The sequence below is a fragment of the Bombus impatiens genome, unplaced genomic scaffold (genome assembly GCF_000188095.3).
Source record: "Bombus impatiens unplaced genomic scaffold, BIMP_2.2 scf_0102, whole genome shotgun sequence".
Taxonomy (NCBI): domain Eukaryota; kingdom Metazoa; phylum Arthropoda; class Insecta; order Hymenoptera; family Apidae; genus Bombus; species Bombus impatiens.
This window is the reverse complement of record NT_176521.1, coordinates 4078670-4104404: the sequence shown is the minus strand read 5'-3', so window position 1 is coordinate 4104404 and position 25735 is coordinate 4078670. Positions and strand designations below refer to the sequence as shown.

General features: G+C 32.3%; 3 protein-coding genes and 1 long non-coding RNA gene across 10 annotated transcripts in view; 3 read left to right on the top strand and 1 right to left on the bottom strand.

The window, feature by feature from the left end:
* The window catches only part of LOC100747194 (trypsin-1-like), a 6226-nt gene extending 3600 nt beyond the window's left edge, over positions 1-2626 (top strand). Inside the window, exons 5-7 of the mRNA XM_003486239.4 lie at positions 769-971; positions 1190-1244; positions 1760-2626. Of these exons, the coding sequence (XP_003486287.1) occupies positions 769-971; positions 1190-1244; positions 1760-1875 (374 nt within the window). The 3' untranslated portion in view covers positions 1876-2626. The remainder of the gene's footprint in view (positions 1-768; positions 972-1189; positions 1245-1759) is intronic.
* Positions 2627-3423: 797 nt separating this feature from the next.
* Positions 3424-19759, top strand: LOC112212047. The gene is made up of 3 exons (XR_002945831.2): positions 3424-3556; positions 5652-5655; positions 18948-19759. It is a non-coding gene; the product is annotated as an uncharacterized LOC112212047 (long non-coding RNA).
* LOC100740765 (soluble guanylate cyclase 89Da-like) lies at positions 3567-17984 on the bottom strand. 2 transcript variants are annotated; one of them, XM_003486188.4, is made up of 13 exons: positions 17520-17973; positions 11691-11890; positions 10216-10409; positions 9793-9926; positions 8448-8684; positions 7481-7683; positions 6813-6920; positions 6530-6698; positions 5682-5825; positions 5386-5539; positions 4961-5070; positions 4349-4438; positions 3567-4270 (listed from the first exon to the last, which is right to left on the bottom strand). In XM_003486188.4, exons 1-13 carry the CDS (start codon positions 17559-17561, stop codon positions 4160-4162), a joined length of 1896 nt encoding a protein of 631 aa, XP_003486236.1. In that variant the 5' UTR covers positions 17562-17973; the 3' UTR covers positions 3567-4159. The 2 variants fall into 2 exon arrangements, with proteins under 2 accessions (XP_003486236.1, XP_033174513.1); XM_033318622.1 differs by lacking the exon at positions 11691-11890 and having other exon boundaries at positions 17520-17984.
* Positions 19760-21320: 1561 nt separating the features above from the next.
* The window catches only part of LOC100740643 (protein RUFY3), a 30524-nt gene continuing 26109 nt past the window's right edge, over positions 21321-25735 (top strand). Inside the window, exons 1-4 of one of the 6 annotated variants that reach the window (XM_024364556.2) lie at positions 22941-23647; positions 23715-24068; positions 25273-25451; positions 25534-25643. In XM_024364556.2, coding sequence (XP_024220324.1) covers positions 23777-24068; positions 25273-25451; positions 25534-25643 — 581 coding nt within the window. In that variant the 5' untranslated portion in view covers positions 22941-23647; positions 23715-23776. Of the gene's footprint in view, positions 21660-22940; positions 24069-25272; positions 25452-25533; positions 25644-25735 lie in introns of those variants that run through there. The other 5 variants (XM_012395013.3, XM_033318620.1, XM_033318621.1 and 2 more) reach the window with 5 other exon arrangements.

The window sequence follows — 25735 nt, the reverse complement described above, 5'->3', positions numbered from 1 at the left end:
GGGGGGGTAGTGTCGGACTTGCCGACTAAAACCCTACGGTGGCCTACCTAACGCTTAACAGGAGTGCCCCGGGACCTCTTACGAATTGCTGCGGGAGCACTCCTGCGTCTTCTCCCATTCTGAGGGAGCCATTCCTTAAGCTTAATTTGGGCGTTGAGAGAGACCACACTTCTTAACACCATCCTCTGGACCGTCGTGCATGCACGAGGAGGACCCAGAACCTCCTCGGCATGACGATTATTATGACCACCTAGGGCGACGCAAAATCACCCTTCGACGCGGGACCGTACAAGGATGAGAAGTACTCACCCTCTCTTGCTCTGCCCGCCCCTTTGCGAGCATCATTTTTATGGAGAAAAATTTCAAAAAAAAAAATTCAGAAATATTTATTTGAATTTGAATTAATATTAATCTAGTAGAATTTGAGATGAATTACTCGCAATGTATTCATATGTAATGTATATTCATATCTTTTTCTTATCTTTGTTGGATAGATTTAGATTATTTTGATATACGATATTTGAGGAGCATTCCACTTGTTATCAAATTGTTATATATATCTTGTAATCGCAATAGAAGTAAAAGGTTAGATTATTAGAGATTAAAAGTAAAAAATGAAACCAATAAAGAGTACAATACTAACTTCCGTACTATTGCTAAAAATATAGTATTGTGCCTGCCCTTAATGCACCTACGAATATTAAAAAAAGAAACGAAAATAAAAAGTTCTAGTGTATTGAAAGAAGCACATATAAACTCCATTTTCAGCTAAAACATTTGCTGGATTAAATGGAACAGTAACCGGTTGGGGCGCATTAGAAGAGGCTGGCTCGATATCGCAAACTCTGCAGGAAGTGACGGTTCCGATTCTCACGAATGCCGAGTGTCGCGCAACTAAATATCCGGCGCGGAAGATCACAGACAATATGCTGTGCGCAGGTTATCAAGAGGGAAGCAAGGATTCGTGTCAGGTAATAAAAGAAAAATTCCTTTCGTTGTTGCTTCTAACATCTTTTCGATTTACAACACGTACGAATAAAATTATTACGTTTTTATACATTTGCATTTACACATATACATTGACACATATACATACATCAAACTTTTGTATACACGTTCGTCACTTAATATTAAAGAGAAATATATGTTGTTTAAAATTATAATGTTTGATTCCTTCTTTTTTTATTAGGGAGACAGTGGTGGCCCCTTACATGTTTTTAATGACAACAGTTATCAAGTAGTTGGTAAGATTCGTGTTCTATCGTTTGATAAAGAATAGAAATTCGGTGAAAGAGATACAGAGTGAGTCATAAAGTTGCGTATTACATGTCAATGAAAATAAGAAAACTTTTAATATTAGTAAATAAAAATATTTTTCCACATTCCTATAACTGAGTATTATATACAAACAGATTAATTGCTAGTGACTCTGGAGAAAGGAAATCTCTTATATATATTTACTTCAATTAAAAATATTTAATTAATAAACACCAACTTTCCAAATTCTTGTCCCAATGGCAATTGCAGAACATTGCATCTTTCTTAGTAAAATTACCAATTATTAATCTCAATCACAAGAGTAAAATCACAATAAAATTATCAGTGAGAAATGTGTTGATTTACAATCATATAATCGTAATGCAAAACAAATTCTTACTTCTCGATATACTTCCGGAATTCAGATTAAATTAGGATCCACTTTGTATCTCGTCCATTGTCTGTTTTATAGCTAAACGAATTTACACATCTAAATTCGCAGGAGTGGTATCCTGGGGCGAAGGATGCGCGAAGCCTGGCTATCCCGGCGTTTACAGCAGGGTGAATCGTTACCTCTCATGGATAGCGAATAACACCGAGGACGGGTGTTATTGTTAACATTGTATAACGATGAATAATAATCGAAAGGTCACGATACGTGTACAAGAATCTTGACTCATGTTTCGATTATTTTTCTATTCATCGTCCTGGCCGACTGAAAACTTAATACTCGCACGATTCTACGAGTGTATTTTTCAAAAGACTAGAATTCGTCCTCGTGGAATATTTCTTCCAGGAATTTAGGATTTTAACGAATTTTTATAGTCGACCATGAAACAATATGACTACAAGCTCAGCATATTTAATCTTGGTGGTCTTTCATTCAGTACTAAATTTATTTATCAACTATACATATATAGATTAACCCTCTATAATGTCAAAATTACGTATCTGTGTTTTTTAAATATTATTTTTCATATTTATTGTATCCTCTTATTACCAAGTAATCTATCAATAGCTATTGTTAATTTTTTGCTTTGATAAAAAAATTTAAGATTTTATATCTTAGAATTAAAGTTATGTCGAAACTTTACATTATGGAATATGAGAAAATGATCAAAATTAGTAAATAACGAAATTTCAATATATTTTCATGGCTAGGCCGAAGCCAAATGAATTAATTATTAATGACTGTGGGATGAAAAGAAAAGAAAGTATGTAATCATATGTAATTCTTAACTTTATTCTCAACTGTAGAGAAAGATAGAAGATTATAGAGGGATGAAATTAGTTTCATGGAGTTTACGAGAAGTTAAAAATAATAGCTAGCTTCGCGATCCGTTATTCTACGTCGATGCAGGCGAGACAATTGAAAATTAAGGCACGTATCGAGCGTCCGACTCGTACATAACATCGAACGCACGAGAAAGAAAGTCACCTGAACTTTCTCTGTTTTTTTTTTCAACGTGGAATTTCGGTGAAAACTCACGTACCTGCTACCCAATCGCAGCATGATTTGTCGTGTCACGAAGAAATCAAACGCCTATCGTGTCGTTTGCGTTACTCGTTATACAGTGAAACGTCGATTGTTCTTCATTTAATATAAATTCGATTATTTAAACGATTGATCGATCGATTTTATTACATTAAATTTGTAATATTTTCCACATTTTAGGTAATTTAAATATTTATAACAATCTATACGTAAAATGTTCGATGATACTCAACTTTTAACTTGATTGTAATTTTATCGTTGTAGTTTATTTATATTTGCGTTACAAACGAACTTTTTATATTGTTAATATTAAATAAAATTATTGAAATTTTAATCCCGATTGTTTGCAATTGCTTAATGAAATATTATCCTGTATAGCAACACATAATTTCTTTCTCCTCAGATAATTCTTTAAAATGATTTTTCTGTGATATTCTGAGACATAAGTTAATAATCTCCAAATGTTTTATTATATTTAACACAAACCATGCATTTAAGGTCTAACACCCATGTGTGCATCTTTTCTGTATAAAGAACACTGTTTTAAATATGTACTAAAAATGTTATCAGTTTTTAAGATATTGAAGCTAAAAGGTAATAATAGTAAAAACAAGGTACTACAGATATAGGTGTGAAAGAATTGATGTGGAAACGAAGAAAATAAAAAGAAAAGAAAATGTTGCGGGAGGAAGGATATAAAGAGCAATTGAGGAAGCTTAGCTCAGCAAACAGTCTCTTAAGCCTATAATATACCGGAGGTAGCGAGGAAAATAAGAAAGGAAAAAAGGGAGGAAATAACTAAAAGTTCGTTTACTATCTTTTTGTAACTAAATTCCGTATCTTTTTCATCATTCGACGAATCATTGTATAAAACATTTACATTAAATAACATTGAAATCTATGAACGAGTAACACCTAAAAAATATTTGAGTAAACGCATATGCCACGATTATTCACGAACTATCATATCTCTATACATCACCATAAAACTAAAACAATCTAATCAATATGTCGATTGTACGCGTGATTGCATGTTAATAAAGTGATTCTGATTGTTTCTAACACGGCCCCTTTAGTCAGAATATCCTATGCAGTATTTTTTCATTTTGTCAAAATATTTCATATATTTAATATATTTGAAATAAATGACTTTTGTTTCTTCATCTTTCAAGTGAAATTACTCTACAGAGGGTGTTATGAATTAAATGTTTTGAATTGAATATTTTAGAATGAATAAAAAAGGAAAAAGATATTTATGGCACAAAGAAAGTAATCAAACTTTATTTTCCCTCAATTTTTGTATGATAGAATGGATACTTTAACTAAGAGGGATCCAATCATTGAACCATAAAAAGAAGTATAATTAGTAAATAATTAGAATTATCTAACTCGCCATTTGACCACGTTTTAAATATCAGTGACTAGAAGTCCTTCCGGCTTAGTAGCTTGTTGCTCGGTCGATTTACCGTCCGTGTCTACTTTGTCGGATAACCAATAAGTTTCCATGTTACCTTTACCCTGCACGGAACAGTAAACCAACGAATTATACAACACGGTGTGCGGGAATCCCTAAATTAAACTTGTTGCGATACGAACCTTGACCCAAACCAATCCGCGTGATTCAACGTAATACCGATCCGGTGGTAATAACGCTTTCACATCCGATGAGATCTGCACCTTTCCAGGCTGAATCGTGAAAATGTTTAAACCACTGTGTACACTGATAAATTTGAATTGGTCGAACATGAAAATCGATTGTGTCGTAAACATAGGCAATGAAAGGATAAGAATTTTTATTTCTTTTAAATTATGACAGAACAAAACGCAGTATAGAATAGGGTCTAAAATAGTATGTGTTGAATTATTAAGTGAGAGTACTAAATCTGGATAAGTTGTAAGTTCGAAATGGCTATATATGTCTCGAAATTTAATTGTGATTAGCTTGTTTGTAAATTGTTAGAAATAATATTATGGAGTTTCTACGGCTGTATTTACTAGCGAGGTAAAACATAAGATATTTTAAAATGTATAAAATTATATTAATTCAAGTAATTCAATTTTGGTAATAGTAGCACATAAATTCAATGATTCTACCGCGTTCAATCCCTTCGTATAAAAAAGATTCACTCGTCTATTTAAATTTATTTTGCCTCGTTCTACTCATTCAATCCTTTCGCGGTGGAATTGACCATAAATAAATGAACTTACCAGACTAGTCGTTTGCATCCTAGAAGCAGTATTCACAGTGTCACCGAAAAAGCAATATCTAGGTACTTTGATGCCAACTACACCTGCTACAGCTGGTCCAGAATGGATTCCTAGGAAAGTAGAACACACTTGTATTATATTATGTTCGTTCTCGCTCAATTGCTCGAAAATATGAAAGAAAACCAGACTATCTGTCATAAAAACTAAGTCTACTTTGATGCCAACAGAAAAAAAAGAAAAGAAAAGAGGATAAGACACTAAAAAGAAAACGAAACATAAAAGATTTATTTCAAATGAATCTCGGGCTAAATTGTTTATATGACTTTTATTATCTGGTAAAAAAGAAAAAAGAAAGAGAGAAAAATAAAAAAGAATTGAATTATAAAAATTGAAATATATTGGAAACAAATCTCGTGTTAAGTTACCTATACGAATTTGAATATCGACACCAGAGGGTAACTTAAGGGATCGGACGTGTTTCAGCAGCTGCAGCGAAACGTCTGCGATATTTTGCGCGTGATTTTCCGTTCTATCCGGCGCACCACTGGCTGCCATATAGACCCGGCCGACTGTTTCTACCTGTTGAAAGTCGTGAAGGTAAAATATCTTGCGTTGAAACGTCTATAAAACTATCGGTGCATTCTGTTCTCACGTGTATTTTTATTTTATTTTTATTCTGACAATAATGCAGTGGAGTGCTTAAATTACATATGAAACTCACTTTGTATACGTTAAATTCATCCATCAGCGAGTCGAAACAAGAAAAAACAGCGTTCATCGACGAAACAATGTCCATTGCACCTTCGATCGTTGAATAATCGAAGTCGCAAAGCTCGCAGAATAAGACGGAAATAGACTCGAATGACTATAAAAGGAAAAGAATATTGAAACACTAATCTATCGGGCATCGAAGATTTTGACTCCTTGCTTTGTAACAATTAATTTTTTCTCTATTACAAATTTTTTATATTTAAAGTAATTAAATATGTGTATATAATAGCTTTCTATTTTAAACAAATTCTACTCTGTCATTTCATCTATTCGAAATTTCTACTCTCATAGCTTAACCCTTACACTGCATAATTAATTGCTCTAATTCGAAGAATCTCAATTTTAGAATAAAAAGAAAGTTCTGTAACCTTCGCTCTTTTTTATATCTTTCACGTTGTCAGCAGCTATACCGTCGTCAGCATCGTCACAATGGAAGAAAATATATTCTAATAGCTCGAGGATCAAAATCATATCCCTTCATGAATTATGGACTGACGACTACAGTAAAATATGGCAGCGTAAAGGTTAAAGTTTAACATGATCAATTACCATAATATTTCGAATAAAACTGATTACGGTACGGTAATATTTCGCAGAGATAACGTCCAATATTTATACAGTGTCCGTTATGCGAGCGACAATCGTGACAAAATCCAATATATGCATATTTATACACTTTGCTACAAAGAATGATAAAATATATTACAATAATATTTCGTAGACACATTACAATAATATTTTACGAGATCTTGAAAACGCTAAACACTCAAAATATTACTTTACTAAATCTTCAAATACCTCGCAAGTGCTTAAAGGACAAGCTCCAGCACGCAATCGATCAGCAACCGTCTGTGGGATCATGGAATACAAAAGCTCGTCACTCTTATTCTTCCAGCGATCCAGCAACGCGTAGCTGTTTTCCAATTCGGTTGATCTCTGCTCAGCTCTCTCAAACATCATCTCTAATCTGACATAACGCATCGAAACATATATGTATTTTGTCGATGACAATGTATCTAATTGAAACGAGTGGAATTATAGTTCAGTCAATCTTACCCGTAGTTAAAAAATAATATTGTACCTTCCGCAATGTTGCCATCCGGCGAGTACTAACTCACGACTCAAGCCATGAGGATTTAGGTCGTTCAGGTACAGGCCCATGTTAAGCAATTCGTCTAAACTGTTAATTCTGTCGAAGATATTTTGATTGCCTTATATTCTTACCGGCTTCGTTCTTTGGTATTTTGAGATGAGCAACTCAGAAGCCGTATTCATCAACTATTATACATGGAATATTAAAAACTCATATAATAGAAAAATGATATGTCATTATTATCTAAAATTAGTTTTCGAATTATCTTATTTTAAATTCATTTAGAATTTTTTATTATTAGATATAGGATCAAATATAAGGATAAGAAATTAAGAATATTATATCAAAAATTAAATTGTCAAAAAATACAAAGAAAAATATGAGCTAGTAATTTTAATAGAATCTTTTCACTCTTTATATAATTACGTACTAACCAATATCCATCCATACTTTTCCATTAAAAAATCCAATTTTCTTCTCACCATAAATAATCCATTTTAAACTTTTGAGCGATAGCGTAGGCCACTACCTTTGTAAAAGTTGAATATCAATCACATAATCATAACCAATAAAATCAATAAAATCGAGATAGATTACATCAAGTTGACCAATTTAGCTTCTGAGAGGCTCATATATACATATGTTCGTCAACTTACAGGGGACTACATAAGAAAATAATTGCTTTAAGATCCTCGATATATCTCATTTGACCTTTCAATAGTATGCTCCTGGCTCCTTGACTGCCTCGCCTATCCAATCCCGAGCTGGAGCTTGGGGTATTGTCCGAGTTAGATGAAGCATCGTTATCGTTTAATCTGATCAGCTCCAATTCGAACATCACAGAATGCAAGTACATCACCTGTCCACATGCAGGTAAGTTATCACTTTGTCAAAGACTTTGATAAGTATGGATGCCAATTAAGGAATAAATTGTTAATGAACTTATTAAGGAGGAATTAATTACGATGGTTATGTTGCGAGAGAGTAACTAAGACGAGCTTTTCCTAAGAAGATAGTAATGAAATATTATTTTCTTGGAAAGTAGGTAGACTTTTATAAAACTGATAAAATACGTAATCAAGGTTCCTTGTTGATCAATTTATTAGTTAGTACGCGGAGTAATGGCGATGATATTGAGAATTTCTACTTTAAATTTTACGTATGAATTTTTATATATATTGAGAATTTAAAGTAGAAGTTTACAATATTAATGAAAACTTTATGAATGTTTAGGTAAATTCATAGTGAAACTTAAGCAGAAATTTTCTTCACCCATTAAATATTACTCCTACGTGTTTTTAGTGTTACTTGGAAGAACTATGCTTTATAAAGTATGTAAAAATGTAATTTAATTTAATGTCCCATTTCGTTTGATAAAATCATTAATTTGTAAAACAATGTAGTATAATAGTAATTAAAATAAATATAAGTTTAGAAGCGTTGAGAATTATTTTCCAAACGTGTAACTTTTCGAAATAGAAAGTTATATCAGCTCAATATGAAAGACCCTTATACAAAAAGACATTTTACATGGATATGAGATATAGTTATATAATGCAATATCCTTATCCCTTAAGAAAATTAGACACTTTCTGCTTCATTTGTCATAAAAAGCTCCCTTACATTTCCCCACGTGAAAGATATCCCTTTAGGCCTACGGAATTTAAAAACATCCGTGACGTGTTTATTCAAAATGGACGAACTGCCACCCCATGCTTGCAGGAGTTTATCACCGGCCCCCAATATCTTCATGTCTTTGTTGATTACCACTCCAAATGGGAAAAGACGTAAAAGGAACGATATTGACACCGGTGCTAATTCACGGCCAAGTGGAGTTTTCATACTGTTGTTCTTTGCGATCTAAGAACGTGAACATGAATAATTTTAAAGTTTAAGTGGAGATATATATGTAAATACAAAGAAAATAAAAAATAATTTTATTTTATGAAAAAGCATGGAAATTTTATATCGAGTATGGCGATGAACATTGTAAGAGCTAGAATAATTTATTCCAATGTTCGAAGCTAAAATCTTAATAGTTTTTTAAATTTACATTTTATATAGAGGTTTTATATTGATTAAAAATAATTCCTTTTTATTAGAACAGATAGTTAGTAAACGATACAAAATTTTCATTTTAACTCCCCGCCAGCAATATAGGTCGTCAAGGTCCAGACGAAATTTTTATTGTTTAATTTCTCCCAAACGAAGGTGTCAGATAAAAAAAACTTACATCTACAGGACTCTGACTGAGTAAATACTGTTTGCTTCAGTAGCCCCGATTCAGTTCTAAATACTACGAGGGTAATATGAGCACCATACCTTCAACGACTCATATTGCCGCCCACGTCATTTTAATGTCGCGTAATTTTTTTTTCATTTCCATATACAATGTACTAACCTCTTAACGATCAGTGTTTCATCTGGCTTTTATGTTCCTTATACTTTAATAAGTATGAGATACACAGTCTTTCTTTCTCAACGCGTGTCTCGTGTTATTTTTTAATAATAAATAATCCACTCAAAAATCTCGCAAATATAGATCTTAAAATGATTATGCTTTTCTAAGGGTTGAGAAATTTCTTGATATTTTTTCGAACGATCATAGTCTTATCGGTAAAATCCTATAATAGGTTCTTAAAATATTTGTTTATTACGAAATTGTGTACTTTCAAACAATTTCCCATTTTTTTACAACTTTGTGTCAAATTTTTATTTTTATTGGAAAAAGATTTAAACATTTGGCTGAAGTATCACTTGTATGGTAAATTAAAGACTATGATAAGTATCTGAGAATTTTTTTAGATATTTTTAAAGTTGAAAATAGTAAGAAATTAGGTCAGGGATTGGAAGGCCCATAATGCCGACCGGCTTAGTATTGCCGACGAGGGGTTAATTATTAAACTATAACTTATACGTATACCTACTCGTATATCATGGATTGAAATATTTCTATGTAATTACTCACGTATTCACGATTGTCGAAATCAATTCTAAATTTAACCATTACACTTCTGGATCCAGGGATATTGTTTGAACTTCCTAATACTCGTATGACTAAATCTGTTTCGTAAAGCTCTTTCGCTATTTGAAATAACTGACCTAAGGAAAAATATGAAAGTGAACCTTTGTTGTATATTTTGTAACAAATTTATATCGATTTTATCTTGTGAAAAATAATTTCTTGCATCTTTTAGATATTATTATATATATATATATATATATATATATATATATATATACATATATAATATAATATATATAATATTTATATAATATATATTATATATATATATTATTATATATATATATAATATATTATAAGCGAAAGTTAAAGTAGAAGCACTCGTAAAGAGTAAAAGACTTATCTTAAAAAGTTGTGTTATCTTACCCATAAGATAGTGCGTAAATCCTTTCCTGGTGCTTCGATAAACTAACACCACACCCTGTGGGTCGACGTGTGTAGTGTACATCGAAGGACTTTTCATACGTGGATACGTGAATCTCATTTGCATGTGAATATTGTCGACGTTTTGTAGAAAGTCACAAAAATAACGACCAGTGGCTTTTATCATGCAGGCATATCTGTGACAAAGATAATAATTATTATCGAATTTTAATCCAGAAGAATCTCAATTTTACTTTTTGAATATTTTGAAGAATGGAAACGGCAGTGACACGAAACAAGGATTCTTATACAATTCGAAAGAAATGTTTTATCAACCCTTGCATTATCAGAAATTCACATCAAAATAAAATTCGTTTAGTTCCACTAAAAAAAAAAAAAAAAAGAAAAAATAAATATATTTCGAATGAATTAAAATGAATTTCTTGTTACAATATATTTCTTTAAAACTTTCTATACCAATATTCTTTAGTAATAATTTTAAAGCTTGATTGATTATTCGGATTAAAAAAAGATTTATGAGTCACAACCACGTTCTATGTTCCATATTCAAATAATTCTCCCTCTTGAGACATTGAAAATTGATAAAACAGTACACCACATGATTCTGGTTGCATAAACTATAACAAGAACAAGTATATTATAGAGACAATCTAGCAAATAGTTTTCAACTCTATTGCAACACATGGTTCTCTTTATTTTCATCGAGTAAGAACAAAAAGCACAGTAAAATAAGATGAAACATTTGATGCAGGTAGTGGTAAATACGCCTTTTGATTGCCTGAGGAGTGGTTCGCTAATGATGCCAACTGGAGTATCGACTCAAATGCAACAAAATATTAATCGAAGCTTTTAATTGATCTTATGCTCGTTCCCACAGGTAATAATTAATTCTACATCACGTAGTTCTCTATGTATAATAGTAATTGGTTCGTTTAATTAGCCAGAACCTAAATTCAATATCGTGGTACGAGCTCTATTCAATCAGGCATGTGTTTCAACTTGTGCGACCGTAAATGTTGATACTTTTGAAATGTTGGTACTTTGTTGATATTTAAACGTCACAATTACCTTCCATACTTCCAAATTTGCAACACACCAAATATGTTTCTAAGAATTTCTTTTTCTATCCACATATTATATTTCCTTCATTTTTAACCTATACATTATTTTTCTTTCTTTATGTCTTTCTTTGGAGTAACATAAAATTGTTTAGTACAAACTAGACAAACAATAAAACAAGCATTTTCACACATTTTATCTACATATTACGTTTTTCTAGGTTTCAATTATCAATCATACATGCTATTGATATTTTTACATTTATCATTAGAGCAATGTAGAATTGTTTCACACGAATTAAACAAGCATATATTTCTTTACTCTAAAGGAACTTTTTATCCCACACTTGGTATCTTTAGATTGTACATGATTCATAAAACATCAGAAAATTCACTTACCCTAAGTTGCTAAAAAATCTAACGAAACACTTCCCAAAGAATTGCATTACATCCTCCACGGATTCGCCATTGCATTCGGCTAATGCAGCAGCTAAATTGGTCATAAGCTCGTCGGGATACGTTTGTCGTGTGTTGAAAACCATATGTTTGCAATCAGCTCTTTCCAGGAGCTGAAGCCACACATCCTCGCCGTATTCCAACTGTAACGAGAATTTGATGGATTTGTCATTATTAGCATTCTTCCTGAACAAACTTTTTCCATCCTGGTTATATTACTTTCCATATTACTTTCTTTCACATTTTTCTTTTTCTTAGAGAATCATTTTATACCAGTCTTAGAAATTTTATTTTAGAAAGATTGTATTACGTAATATAACGTTATAACGAAAACCACGTAGTGTGAAGAGAGTCAGTGAAAACGTTATTGTAAATTTCATTTACATTTAGAATTTCAAAATGTAATACCATAGGAAATTTTAATGTTCTAAAAAATATAGAAAACTTTTTATCAAAATGTAATATGTTATAAAATAAAAATGTCAAAGTGATATATTAGTTTCTCAGACAAATGATCTTTCACGGTTCAACGTGTCGATGAAGAACGTGGAAAAAATTTTATTTTTTTCACGCAGATTTTTGTGCCACCAGATGATTGATTTCCGATAAAAATGGCTCAAGAACGGTGAGAAAAGACAATATAAAAGGATAAAACGTTTAGCTGTTTTTATTATGCTCCGGGGAATATTTCACCCTTCATAGTTCCTATTGTTTCCACGTCACGAAAAACAAAGAGCGAACTCTGTACTATGGAACTCGTTACGTCATTTATAAGTAACGACTTTATATTCGCTGTACTTAATTTACCATGAATCAAGTTGCGGGACACGTATATTTCTTATCCTAAAATTAATAAAATTTTCTTCATTAGTTTCTTTGAAAAATGCTGTTGGACATTATTTACATGAAACTCATTTATAAACATAGAGATATTGAATTTATTAGGTGTAAGAAAGAATTCTATACTTTTATGAATACAATGTATCTTCATTTTTAAGACTTTTAAAATTTCAATCATTCAAATATTTTTCATTTAAGTTGATAACTTTTTCCGTTCGTTACATGTATTGATTAATTCTTTATTGTTGCTCTTTCACGTCGAACTTTTAAAAACATTGACACGTGGCTCATTTTTAAACTTCCTTTCCTTCCTCTGATATCATTTTCACAGACTATTACTTTTTATGTGTATTGTACTTTATCGACTATATCTTTACTGATATCGGATGACAAATAAATATGAGAAAATATTAAAAGATTATAGTTACAATAAGGACAAGAATAAACTTTTAACCGACTATTTACATTAAAGATAAAAGAAAATAATATTTCAACAATTTCAAATCAATTTTTATTAATAAAACAAAAATTTGAACAAGCACATTTACTGTCATTGTTTTCTTAATCTTTTTTTGACTTATATTTTAAAAATTTAACGTCAGCCGTACACATATATGTTAAAAAGTTTTAAAGAATCTCACTCTGTTTGACTGCAAAATTAAAAGTACAGGCAGAACCTTTTCTGCACCTAATATTTAATATTGATCATATCTATAATTCTATTCTTTCCACACATTGATAAGTTACAAAATCAAATAAAATGCACAATTTTATTTATTAGGTCTCATTATGTGATATATGAACTCATTAGTTTAATTCGTGTCTGTTCTTTTCTACAAGTGATTAATTTGATATGCACAAAGTACTTATAAATTGAACTACAATTCGTACGCTTAATATTAAAAATTCATTACTACATTTCACAGAACGATCACTTAATACACATGTGTATGTCGTTAAATGTACAAAATGTTGTTCATTCTACATATTCACAAGAAATTGATTCGCGCAATCAAGCCAATTTCTAGTTCCCCGTAGAATAATCAATGCTGTTTCCGACATAATGACTTTAGTCACGAAAATTAATATCGTCTTCACACTAATGAGACCTCGTGAGATTTAACATGTCAAATGGACACGCAAATTTTTCAAATAGAACGAATCGTCAATGTTTAATTATCAAATATCAATTAAACGCTGAGTTATGCACAAGTACAACTTTTATCGTATATTTTAATTCTATCAGCCCTCGTTACAATAATTACTTTGCCTCATAAATTATGTACAAACGATTTTCTAAGTTTTAATGGGACGATTTTCTAATTTTGCGATCAAATGGTTGTCTACCTTTTTAATCAAACGATTCTCTGATACTATGTCCAAGGGACTTTTAATTTTTTAATTAAATGATTTCCTAACTTTCAATCGATCGATTTAATACCTCTAAAGATCGCAATTACCTTGTAGAATCTCTTCAAAGGAATTAATCAAGACGACGCGACCCATGCATGCTAACAGAGACAGTGTAGCTAGCTTTCCTCTTACATAAAATTTATTCCTTAAAGTTGCCTCGTAGTTGCAGAAACTTCAAACGAGATATTCACTTTCGTAGATATTTACCGAAGGACAGTGAACAATAAATAATAAATTGTTGACTAAGCGGTCGTCATTGATACAAAAGTTATTTAGAAAAACAAATTAGCGTCCTTAAGTGACGGAAGAACGATGCTATTTTTAAATCTTCGTACAATTAAGGCGTCTTACTGAAAGGAAGTCTGAATCCATCCATATTCAGGTAGCTCGTTTGTTGCGTACCTTCAAACCATTTCCTTCGGCCACTACGTGACTCTTTTTGCAACGACTGATTATTTTCGGACGATACAATAAATCAGCCACTTGCACTCCGCTTGATAAACACATCGATATACACGATCGTTCAAAAGTATCCAGACACTTGCTTGTTTTTGACACAATATATTTTCATTATAAAATTATAGATAGATCGAACTGTACTGATTTTGTTCTTTTTGGCCACCATACTTACGTGTAATTGAGCTATTAAATTGCCCAAATCAAAAAGTTAATATAATAATTAATAATAAAACTATTGTTTATGATCGTCACACTTTAAACTATTTTATTATATAACAATCTTGTGCCTCAGGTTCTTTCATTTATAAATGAAGGATCATAGGAGGAAAACATAAGATAAGTATCTTTTCGTTCATTTTCTGATCTTTATCTTCAGTCATTCATTTATAAAACTTTCGTTAAATTTAAATATGGTTACTGTAAATCGACTAAGTATTCAAATATTTACGAACTGCAGTGTAAGGCAGTTTCATTTTGTTTGTATGACTGAAAAGGGTTGAGATTTGCAAAGGCAACAATTGCTGAACAAGGAGAGGCAATTTTTCCAGAAGCACAATTCTATGGTCGCATTCGATCGTTTTGCTCCGGAAACGGGGAGGATTAAAAACTCGTGCAGGAATCAGGATATTTATTTCAGTCGTCGATACTTAAACAAATTGGGATACTTTATCAAGATGATTAAGAACGGACGTAAATCGCCGAGACTGAGAAAAGGAGAATATTGGAGAAAGCTATCGCGTTGCAGATCGGATCATGTTCCTTTATGATTTCTATTCCCAGAGAAATTCTTTTCGATTAATTTCATATTCCTTCAAGTTGTTCTATCGAGCGACTTTTAGTCTGTATTAATTAGTTTCCAATTATATTTGTTAGATAAATGTAGGCATTAATTATACACACTATTGTTTGCGAGTACTGAGTCACGAATTATGCTGTATTTTGTAAGAATTTAATTGTTAAATAATCTGTGATAATAAAACTATTTATGATCTTTCGGTTATAAATTATATTTAGAGGATTCAAGTAAATTGTACAGATATATAACTTTGAAGGCCATTTACGTATCCATTCAGACTTAAAAGTTTAGTTAAATTAAATTTAAAAAATGAAATTATTTTATAATCTATTCTAAATGATGATTACATGCGATAGAAAAAATTTGTAATTATTAATTACTAGAATGCATAACTATTCATCTGCTACATTAATTTAGGAAACTCTTTGCTTACCTCTTGGTAAGAAATAACATTTAGCGAAGTAGAAAAGACTGTAAAGGTTTATTTCGAATACTAAAAACTTTATAACGCAATGCGGTATTTGTAGCAGTAATAATAATTCTATAGAATGATATACAGTCGTTGAAGAAGGTAGTAGATCTCTAAAAGAAATTGATAAAAGAAAATTTATGTGTACCATTAACTGCAAAGTAAGAACTAAAGAATACTTTCTTTCATTTTGTATAATAAATAATCGATATGATTTTGCTTTGCATTTTACACGTTATTTTATAACTATAAAACTACAATAATACGTGAAAGATTTGTTCTCGACCTGACATACAGATTCATTGCACATACTTTCAAATACCCCTATGTTTTTCTTACAAAATTGATGTACATATATCTACTAAGATAACAAAGTTTGACATTTCATAGCAAAGTGGTACGCGCATGTATAGGAATAAAAAAGTAATGACATTTAATAAGGAAAGAACTATTGCATTTAGAGGAACTTTCATTATCAGTTTAACTGGTACGAATCGAAGTGATCAACATCAAATGTACAGGGTGATGCTAAAAATCAAGATGGGTCACGTTTCTTTAAATATAAAAACGAAGTACCATAAAAGATTTTGATTATCGGGAATTAGATATTATTTTTATAAGTCATCCTATTGTTACTTGTTAGAATTGTGTTTAATGTTTCATATTTTTGTTTTATAGAAGTGCGGCACTTACATTTAATACAATTATATTTAATTATACTTCTAGATTTTAAGTTATTCATCGAACTAGGAAACAGAAATGAACCTATATGTATACTGCATACGTTACCAAATATTTACATTCATGTCTGCAACAGGAAATATTTAAACACGGACATAAATAACTCGCGAAATATATAAAACATAAAACAGGATATTCCTCACTGACAAAGTATTCTGTGGATTTTATTAAAAAAAAAAAAAGATACAATCATAACTTATGAAAAATTTGGACGCAAAAATGCACATAATACGCAGAAATATAGAAAACATCCAAAGCAGAATAGTCGTTATAATATTTAATACACAACATGAATCACCATTTACGTTCCACCTTTTTTAGGTATGTTCACAAAAATAGGAATTTTTATACGTGTATATCCGCAATTTATAAAGAGCACGTTTATTCATCTTACTGTTGTTACGTATCTTATTAAAGAAATAATAACAGTTCAGAAGTGTCCTTCTAGCAATATTCTGTCCCTAATTTTGCTCAACTCTCACAGTCCTCAAGTTTCTATCACTGAATTTCGTTTTAACAAACAAAAAGACTTCTAACATATCAAATAATTCTCAACAAAAAATAAAAATTAGAAACCACGCGTATCAACAATTATTATTCAATTTCTTCCTGAATCTTAACAATAATTTCTTAATAATAGGAAAGCAATTAACTTTAAGAATAACTGAAAGAACACAACAGGGTTAAAACGCGGGCCCAGTTATCACACTAATCCTGTACAGCGGTGCATGTGCTTCCTGCCCTGCTATTTCCTTCTTATCTCACCATGTAATAACTACATTATTTTGGATCAAGGAACTATACCGCTGATTGTATCAATTCTCTTTCAACTTTCAACTCACGCACACCGTTTTAACTGCCTGACACAATCGAATACCTAAACGTAATCGAACGCTAACACACGTTGATTCAGGATAACAGAGGAGGTACCATTCAAACACGGATGAGGAACGAGAATAAACAGGATCTTCGGGTACTGGTTTAGCGAAAAGCGTAGCACTCACACACAGAGTTGTCTATCTTTTTCTCTTTCTTTGTACATACGTTTACCGACCTGCACGAAGTGCTGCACACTCTCCAACAGCATACCGTACATTGTTCCGGCTGTTTCCGCGGTATTACTTCACCAAGTGACGTACGCATTCATAAGGAAGCAGCTCGTGCCCGGAATTGGGAAAATGCGATCTTTCGCGATCACGACGGTGTTTCTGAGCGCGGAACGTCGGTTGCATCGTCGCGGCGAACGCGTCGCACCGCCGTCTTCCAGTCAAGTGTTTCGCGCCATTACCATGCCAGTTGCCATATCAGATTGCGCTTTTATTATCTCTCTTTACGAGAGAGTGAACACAGAGAGACTGGTCCGGCTCGACGGCGCGCTTAACTTTGAGTTTCAACATTGTGCCGACGGGGGTTCAGACTCGGGAAGGGTGGTTAGGATTCACGCCGACTGCGTGCGCAGCATGCTGGTTCTTCTGCTTGCTTCCTAGCACCTTTGGACACCTGTTCATCTTCCGATAGCGTATGTACACCTGGGAATTGTTTCCCTTACTTGTCAGAAATTCTGACGTATGCGATGACAGTAAGTTATATGTATGTAATATACGTTGGTCTGATCTCATTCCTGTCAAGGTAGTACGTGAAATGTCAGAGATGATAGCTGAAAACGTAGTTTTTGAAGCTCGATGCCTTTACATTTAACGGGTGAAAGTGATTTCCTAAATTAAGTATGTGGTTGGTTCTGTTGAATGGTTTTTCTGACAATGAGAAAAGCCTTAAGAAATTTAATGGATGCAATTTATATATAGGCTGATCCAATCTTCTCTATTTTGTAAAATATGTAAAATATTGACTAGCGATTTTTGGACGTTGAAGTTTTTGAGTTCAGCAGGCAAAAGTGAGTTTTAGGATTGATTCAATTTGAAATTAGTGGAAATTTGGAGAATTCGGTTGTGTAGTATGCTTGATAATGAGAAAGGTTCCAGGAAATGCGATGAATGTAATTTACACGTAAATTGACTAAATCTTTTTTCTGCGGAGCTGATATGTAGGGTACGAAAGACAAAATAGTGACTGGAATCCTATTTTTTGAAAAACAGATGAAAGTGATGTTTTGATGCAACTTTAAAAGTTGAAAGGTTAAGACAGGGCTAGTAGTTTAGTCAAATAGCAAATAAAGCCGAATTAACACTGTTGATTCATCGAAAAACATCGATTGCATCTTTGTTTCATCCGTAGTGATTCTTCAAAGTAAACAGTGTATGTTTACCTTTGCATGCTATTTGACGAAACTGCTGACTGTGTTTGAACTAGCCTTTAAATTAATGAAGATTGAAAGAAGTTGATTTGTTTGAATAATTTGTCTAACAAAGAAAAGCAGCTGAGACGTAGTTTGTAAATATTGAAGATTTAAATTATAATAGCAAATAGTGACGTAGGTATGTGTAATGCATCGATTAATGAAGTTTAAGGTTAGTAAGAATAGAGGAAAGTTCATTTAATTGGATTATTTTTCTGAGGAAACTTCTAAGAAGTATGATAAAAGATTTACTTACTTACGTATATCTATATATGTATCTAATATTTCTTCTCTAATCTTCTCTAATCTACCTAGTGAATAATAACTATACGCTAATCTGACTTTTCGTGTCAAGATATTTCGTGGAGAGCAAAGATTTCAGTTAGAATATAGTTTTTGAACTTTGAAACTTTCAAGTTGAGCAATTGGATGTGTAATATTTCGACTGAGAAATTAAGTTTAAAGTTGGTAAGAATGGAGAGAAGTTGGTTTGTCTGGCTAAATGAGTGGCTTATTCATTAAGCATTCTGTCCTTTGTCCTCTCTTGAGACGATTCGTATTATGACTTTGGGGTTTAGTCCCTCTATTTTAGTAAATAGAACTCAACGTATGCTTCGCGTAAACGCAATCTCATTATCAATTCAGATTAAAATTTAATCGAAATTGCTACCTAAGGTGAGCTTGACGCCTGAGATTCGATAAATTATTTAGCTTACCATGTACTATCCAATATAAAGTAGTTCATGCACGATGAAGACACAGGCTACGTAATACATACAGATCTATTTAACCTTATTCCAGCTAATATTTAATATAAAATCTAACGTTTAATATATTTTCGCTATTCAGAATACATTTAACGCATTGTATAAATTTTTACACACTAAATTCTTAACATAAGTCTAAGATCTAATATCCCTAATATACAGATTCAGATTGAATACGTTTAACTAAAATTTGATGTATTTAATCTGTCTAAACTACTTGCGTTAAATGTCTTATTGTATGAAATTTATCTATGTTCTACAAGTAGTGTTTTACGAACAAATTTTTAAAACATACACTTATCTTTGTGATGGATATTCGTTAATGCATACGTGCGAGAGAACGAAATCGTGCGTATGATAATGTATGTCACAAAAACAAGATGTACAACTCGGTATGTAGAAGATGTACTGTTATCTTTGCTATACACGTGCCAACGTTTTATTGTGCGTAGTAGCGACATACACGGCATTACAACTCGTTTTCGAAAGTGGGAATTGAACGTGCGAAGATGGCAATTTCTTTTATTCCTGCTACAGGAAATTACAGCTTATACGAAGAACTACATGCTATAGTACAATAGTCGTACTACGAGATTGCTTCGTACCACGGAAATGAAAACCGATAAAGTTCTTTTTAAATTAAATTGTAAATTACAAGTAACTATAGAATAATTGTAAAAATTCAATTTATTTAATTTTCACCATTGGTATCTTAACAAATCATATATTACGTACTTTTATACTGGCAAATAGATCATACCTTCTTTATTTTATTAATTTGAATTGTACTGTTAACTATATCAATTAAGTAATTAATACTATTGGCAATATTATTTATAACAATACTAATTATTTAGTTATAATGTATACCATGTATGAACAATTGCAAATCACAATCTCATTATCTTATAAATTTGAAATGTACGATAATACTGTCATTCATACGTAAGTTTATAATACATTATAGTATATCGTTATAATAGTGTCTATATTAAATCTCTCACAATAATAAATTGTAATTAATCACATTAACAATTAACTTTAATTGTTTTTATTTTCATGTTTAATTCAACACGACACATTTTGTATCTCCCATTCTTGAATTTCGATGATTCATCTAATAGACTTTAATCAGTAAGTTGAGAATCAACAAGTATATAATATTTTTTGTCATTGAAACTGATTCTATGACAACTCGAACGTACTATATTAGGATGGGTTCAATTCATTTGATATTGAAATATTTTAATTTGTTGAATGTAGGAGATAACATCATGTACGTTTACTGGCTACTGCAACATATAGCAATAACTACAATAAATCATCGTATATCTATATAATAAATCTGATATATGCAGCAGTCATCTAAATCTTCATAATTTATACTAATGTTTTGTAAATATTATCGAATCCATTATCTCAAATCACATTTAACCCAGATAAAAATGCACGTTTAACGGCATAGAAAAGGCATACGGAAAGTATCTTCTCCAAAATATAATTGTAACTTTATATTTAATTCGCTACAGATTATTCTACAAAAGTAAATAAGGCTAACCTTAAAAAAACACGTTCTTCTTACGTATTCTTCTTACGATCTATAGGTTGGAAGAATCTGAGATCGATATATATACATACATATATCGATACATGTTTCTATAGATAAACACCATTCATCAAACATCATTCACTACAGACAGGTTACAATACGCTTCAAATATTTTGATATACTCACAAATGTCAATTAACAATCAAACAACAATCAATAGTAATCGTACACGATTTACATCAGGGTCGTTCCTGAGTTTACACAATGTTATTCAAATGTACAACGATTTGAATGAGCGTCGTTCCCATCGCTGACAGTGGGCGCGCTCGAGAACGCATGACATGGGCAGTCGTTGGCAAGCGCGCGCGCGAGCGTACAGTGAAAACGTAAACATGGCCGCGGAGAGTAGCGAAGGTTTGCCAATATCTCCGTCCGAGAAATCGTTAACCGGTAGCTTAGTGTCCGAAGAGAATGAGAAAAGTGTATCACGATCACCGTCGACTTACTCGATAAGGGAGGACAAGTGGCCGGATCTGGTTGTCTCGAGGCCCAGAAAACTAGACGCTTGGTGGTTACCGAGACGTAAGTACATAATACGATAGGTGCATGTTTTCGATCCGTTTTCGGCGCGCATTTCAAAGTCGACGTTTCCGTCGGTGCAAAGTGCGCGCGATTCAACGTCATCCGACGATGCGTACACGAATCAGCGCGCACATTCTAGATCTCCATTCTTTATCGCGAAACGCCTACTTCGCGAGTTGACACATTGTCACGTGATCATCAATGGCAATATTACACGTGTTATATGTCCGACAGCTGACCAGATTATAGGTCGTTTACCTTTGTTAGGATGAATTATTGTGTGATTATATACTATGGTTTAGATTAACTGTAAAACAAGATTATAAAAAAGAGGATTATAAAAAGAACCGCGGCATATATATAGTTCTTAGTGAATTAGTATGTGGTCCTTATGACCGATAGTAGATTTGTTAGTGACATCTGAGGAGGAGTTACCGCTGACTAGCAATGTCAAGATGAATTAATGTTCTTAAACATTATAATTATAAAATAAAATATTTAGATCAAAAGTAGTATTCGTCAGAGTTTTAATAAAATGTAACAGTACTACTTTAAGTTGTTGCTACTGTTGTGTAGTTAAATAATTATTTAAATTTTTGATAAGGGATTCCGATAAAGCGATAAGTATTATAATGTTTCACGCTCGAAACAAAATAATATTTCGACACTTTAAGTAAGACTCTAGTAAGATATAAAATGCGTGTTGCAATTAACATATTTATAGTTAGTTAACTAACTAATTGCATAATTGTTTGCGTAGTGAAAGAACCTTGATAATTTTGTTATCTTTGATCAATCTTTCAATTTTCAAAGGATTCTTCAATTTTAGATCTGTGTCATTTTAAGAATTTTTAATATCGTACATGGAAATAAAGTTAAGAAGCTATTGAGAATGTAATGCACAATAATTTAAAAGTTTACAGAATAAAAGTAATATTTTACAATCTTAAAAAATAATATAATACATAAGAATAACATTATCATAGAAATATTTCTACAGACAAACGAAATGTTCCATCCGTTTAAGTTAAATAAAACTAAAATTACACGATCTAAGTTATAACAAATATATAAAGTATAATTCTATAAAATTATTTTATTTTAATTGCATTGCGGCAAAATTTTCACCAATATATATATACGTACAATTTAGATTTTATTTTTATTACGTTAGTTTTGTATTATATTCTGTTTTATCGACGTAGTCGAACCGTGATAGATGGCAGTACGTTCTGGACTGTCTGCTCCAGCATGTATATTGATTATCGTAGGTGGAGGTAAGGTCGGCGGGAGAATCAATATTACTTTTCGCCGGCGACTCGCCATTTTCGTCGTAAAATTTTTCGTGAGCAACGGAACACACGTCATACGTAGTTTTCCTCGACAGTGAACCAGTCTCTGCGATGTTGAGCTCTTAAGAAATCAACTGCCGTAACGTTCAGCTACGATGTAGCACTAAAACCGAGTGCGAACGGCCGTCTTTCTGCTTTAGCCAAAGTTTCTTTTCATCGCTTTTACCGCAGTGTCTATATTTCATTTTCTCCATATCACGAACTAACTTTTCAAGCAATTTAACCAATATCAATATCCTACAAACATCACGGATTGGATCTATTAAAACAGCAAAAGAATTATTATTGCTGTTTGTGTAAACATAAAGTGATCGAAATAAGTAAAATCAAATTATCAATTCGACCAATACGAACCAACTAAGTTACATCAGTGAAACACATCAGCTGATTGAAATTGTCAAGAGCAACGTCGACTGGAAGAACTCTAGTGACATCATTGGAGATGAAGAAGAGCTTTGTTCCAAGAGACAAGTCTAATTAATTAATATCAGAAGAGTTAAACCACAATTCTTCAGATATCTTTTCTCAGGGAAACTGAAGTTAACAAAACAGAGGAGACTAATCTTTTGAAATATTACATTACTTTAAAGAATAGTCACTGAGAGGATCGATAAAGAGGAAAAAGGTTCGGTTAAGGTAAGAACTCCATAGTTGGAGTGGCCTAAAACAATCCATTGTTACGAACGATCTTCTATGCGGCAAGAATCCAAAAACGGTCTGAAGATCAGGCCACCGGGTGACCACAGTGTACATCACAGTGGGGTCATGCTTGAAGAAGACATGGCTGGCGCTCAGGATACGATATACCTGTGCAACTTCCGTGTTTCTGTCGACGGCGAGTGGCTGTGCCTGAAAGAGCTTCAGGATGTCGAGTTCTCGTTGCAGGAGTCGATGCAACGTTCACCATCGCCACCGCTCGCTCTCAGTGGTATTAACCATCATCATCATCATCATCATCATAATGATCATCATCGTCAGCAACAGCTTCCCGATCAGCGAGAGCTTCGCGATATAATGCCGCCAAGCCCACCGCCATTGCAGCACGTTTCCAGCTTGTGTCTGTACTCGATGTTCTTGCACTATTCGCTCCATTCTATTTTCATTGGTTCATATATAATTGGAAATCGGGCTGAGAATTTTTGCACCAGTCAATGTTGACTTAATTGAGGTTTATTGTTTCTTACATCTCAGTTGGACGAGTTCAAGTTTTGAAGCTTTGGTTGTTCTCTTTCTCTTTTTTTTTTTTTTTTGCTTAGGGTTAGTTGACGTTGTTCCGTGGAAAATCGATCCCTGGGGAAATTTATTCCGGCTCGTTTATTATTTGACTTCGCTTAGGGATTTGGATGCTGGTTGATGTTAGTGAAAATAGATTAAAAAGTGCCAGATCATTCCATAAGTGAAAAACAAGGAGAAAATAAGGAATATCACATCCTACAGGGAAAATCGATTTATGAAGAGAATTGATTTGGAATATTTATATATTATTTATATAATGCAATAGTAAAGAAACTAGGTTCGGCGAATTTAACTGTATTATTATTCGTAGTATGAAGTTTATATATTACGCTATACATAGAATGAGTAATTCTGTGTGTATATATACATATAAATACAGTTATTACGTACACGTGATGTCGTCGTGTTGTAATGTACGAGTGAGAAAATTAAAATTAAATACCTTAAAGTTAAACAGATTTAAGGATTAATACCACTGTCTATAATTTTTGTCAAATCAAATTAATAATATGATTTTGTCAATTACTCTAGAAGTTTAAAATAAAAAACGAAAGATAACATTACTTGTGAAATTATCCGGTGGAAGCTATAATTAATATACGATATTTATCGTTTAACTCTTTCTTGGATTATTTCTCGTTAGAACGCATCGTTTCTTTTAAATGCTGTTACCAGATTTTCGAATTTAGAAATTGCTGGAATTAGTTTCCTTGGGGACTTCTTTTTATTTACATATTTTCTATTTTTCTATTCTATCATGATTTTTGAAATAAAAAATCCTAAATCTTCTTCCTTCTAAAATCGAAAATAATTTTAATCGCAACTTTTTGTTTGTTAATAATTTTGTGTTGCGCTTCGCTGATATTTCCATCCATACCATCATCTTCATGCTTTCGGGGAGAATGATTTGTTATATTTTGTAATTATTCAACATCAAGAATATGAACGAAACCAGTAATTATCACCAACAGGATGATTTATTTTTTCCCGATCCCAACTGGAACAAGAAACTGTTGTGTTTACAGCACGCGATCCAGTCATCATCGAGAGGAGTAATCTTGTGAATATTTCGAAATTAATCGTGAAGGAGCTGATCGAAACGTCTTTGAAGTATGGTCGGATGCTTGATTCTGATCATATGCCATTGCAACATTTTTTCATCGTTCTTGAACACGTGCTTAGGCATGGTTTACGACCAAAGAAGGTAAACAACACCTTCGAAATATCTAAACACTGATTTATAATTAAAAGGAAAAGGAAATGGCACTAATTGCCTTCGATTTCAGGGTCTACTTGGACCCAAGAAGGAGCTTTGGGATATACTTCAGCTCGTTGAGAAATATTGTTCCGAAGCACAGGACATTACGTCCAGTATTCGTGATCTACCTACTGTTAGGTATAATTCTGTTTCTGTCTTCTCTCTATTTTCTCATGTATAGGTATATAAGTTGAAACTTACGATTGGTGATATTAGTAAATTAAGAAAAT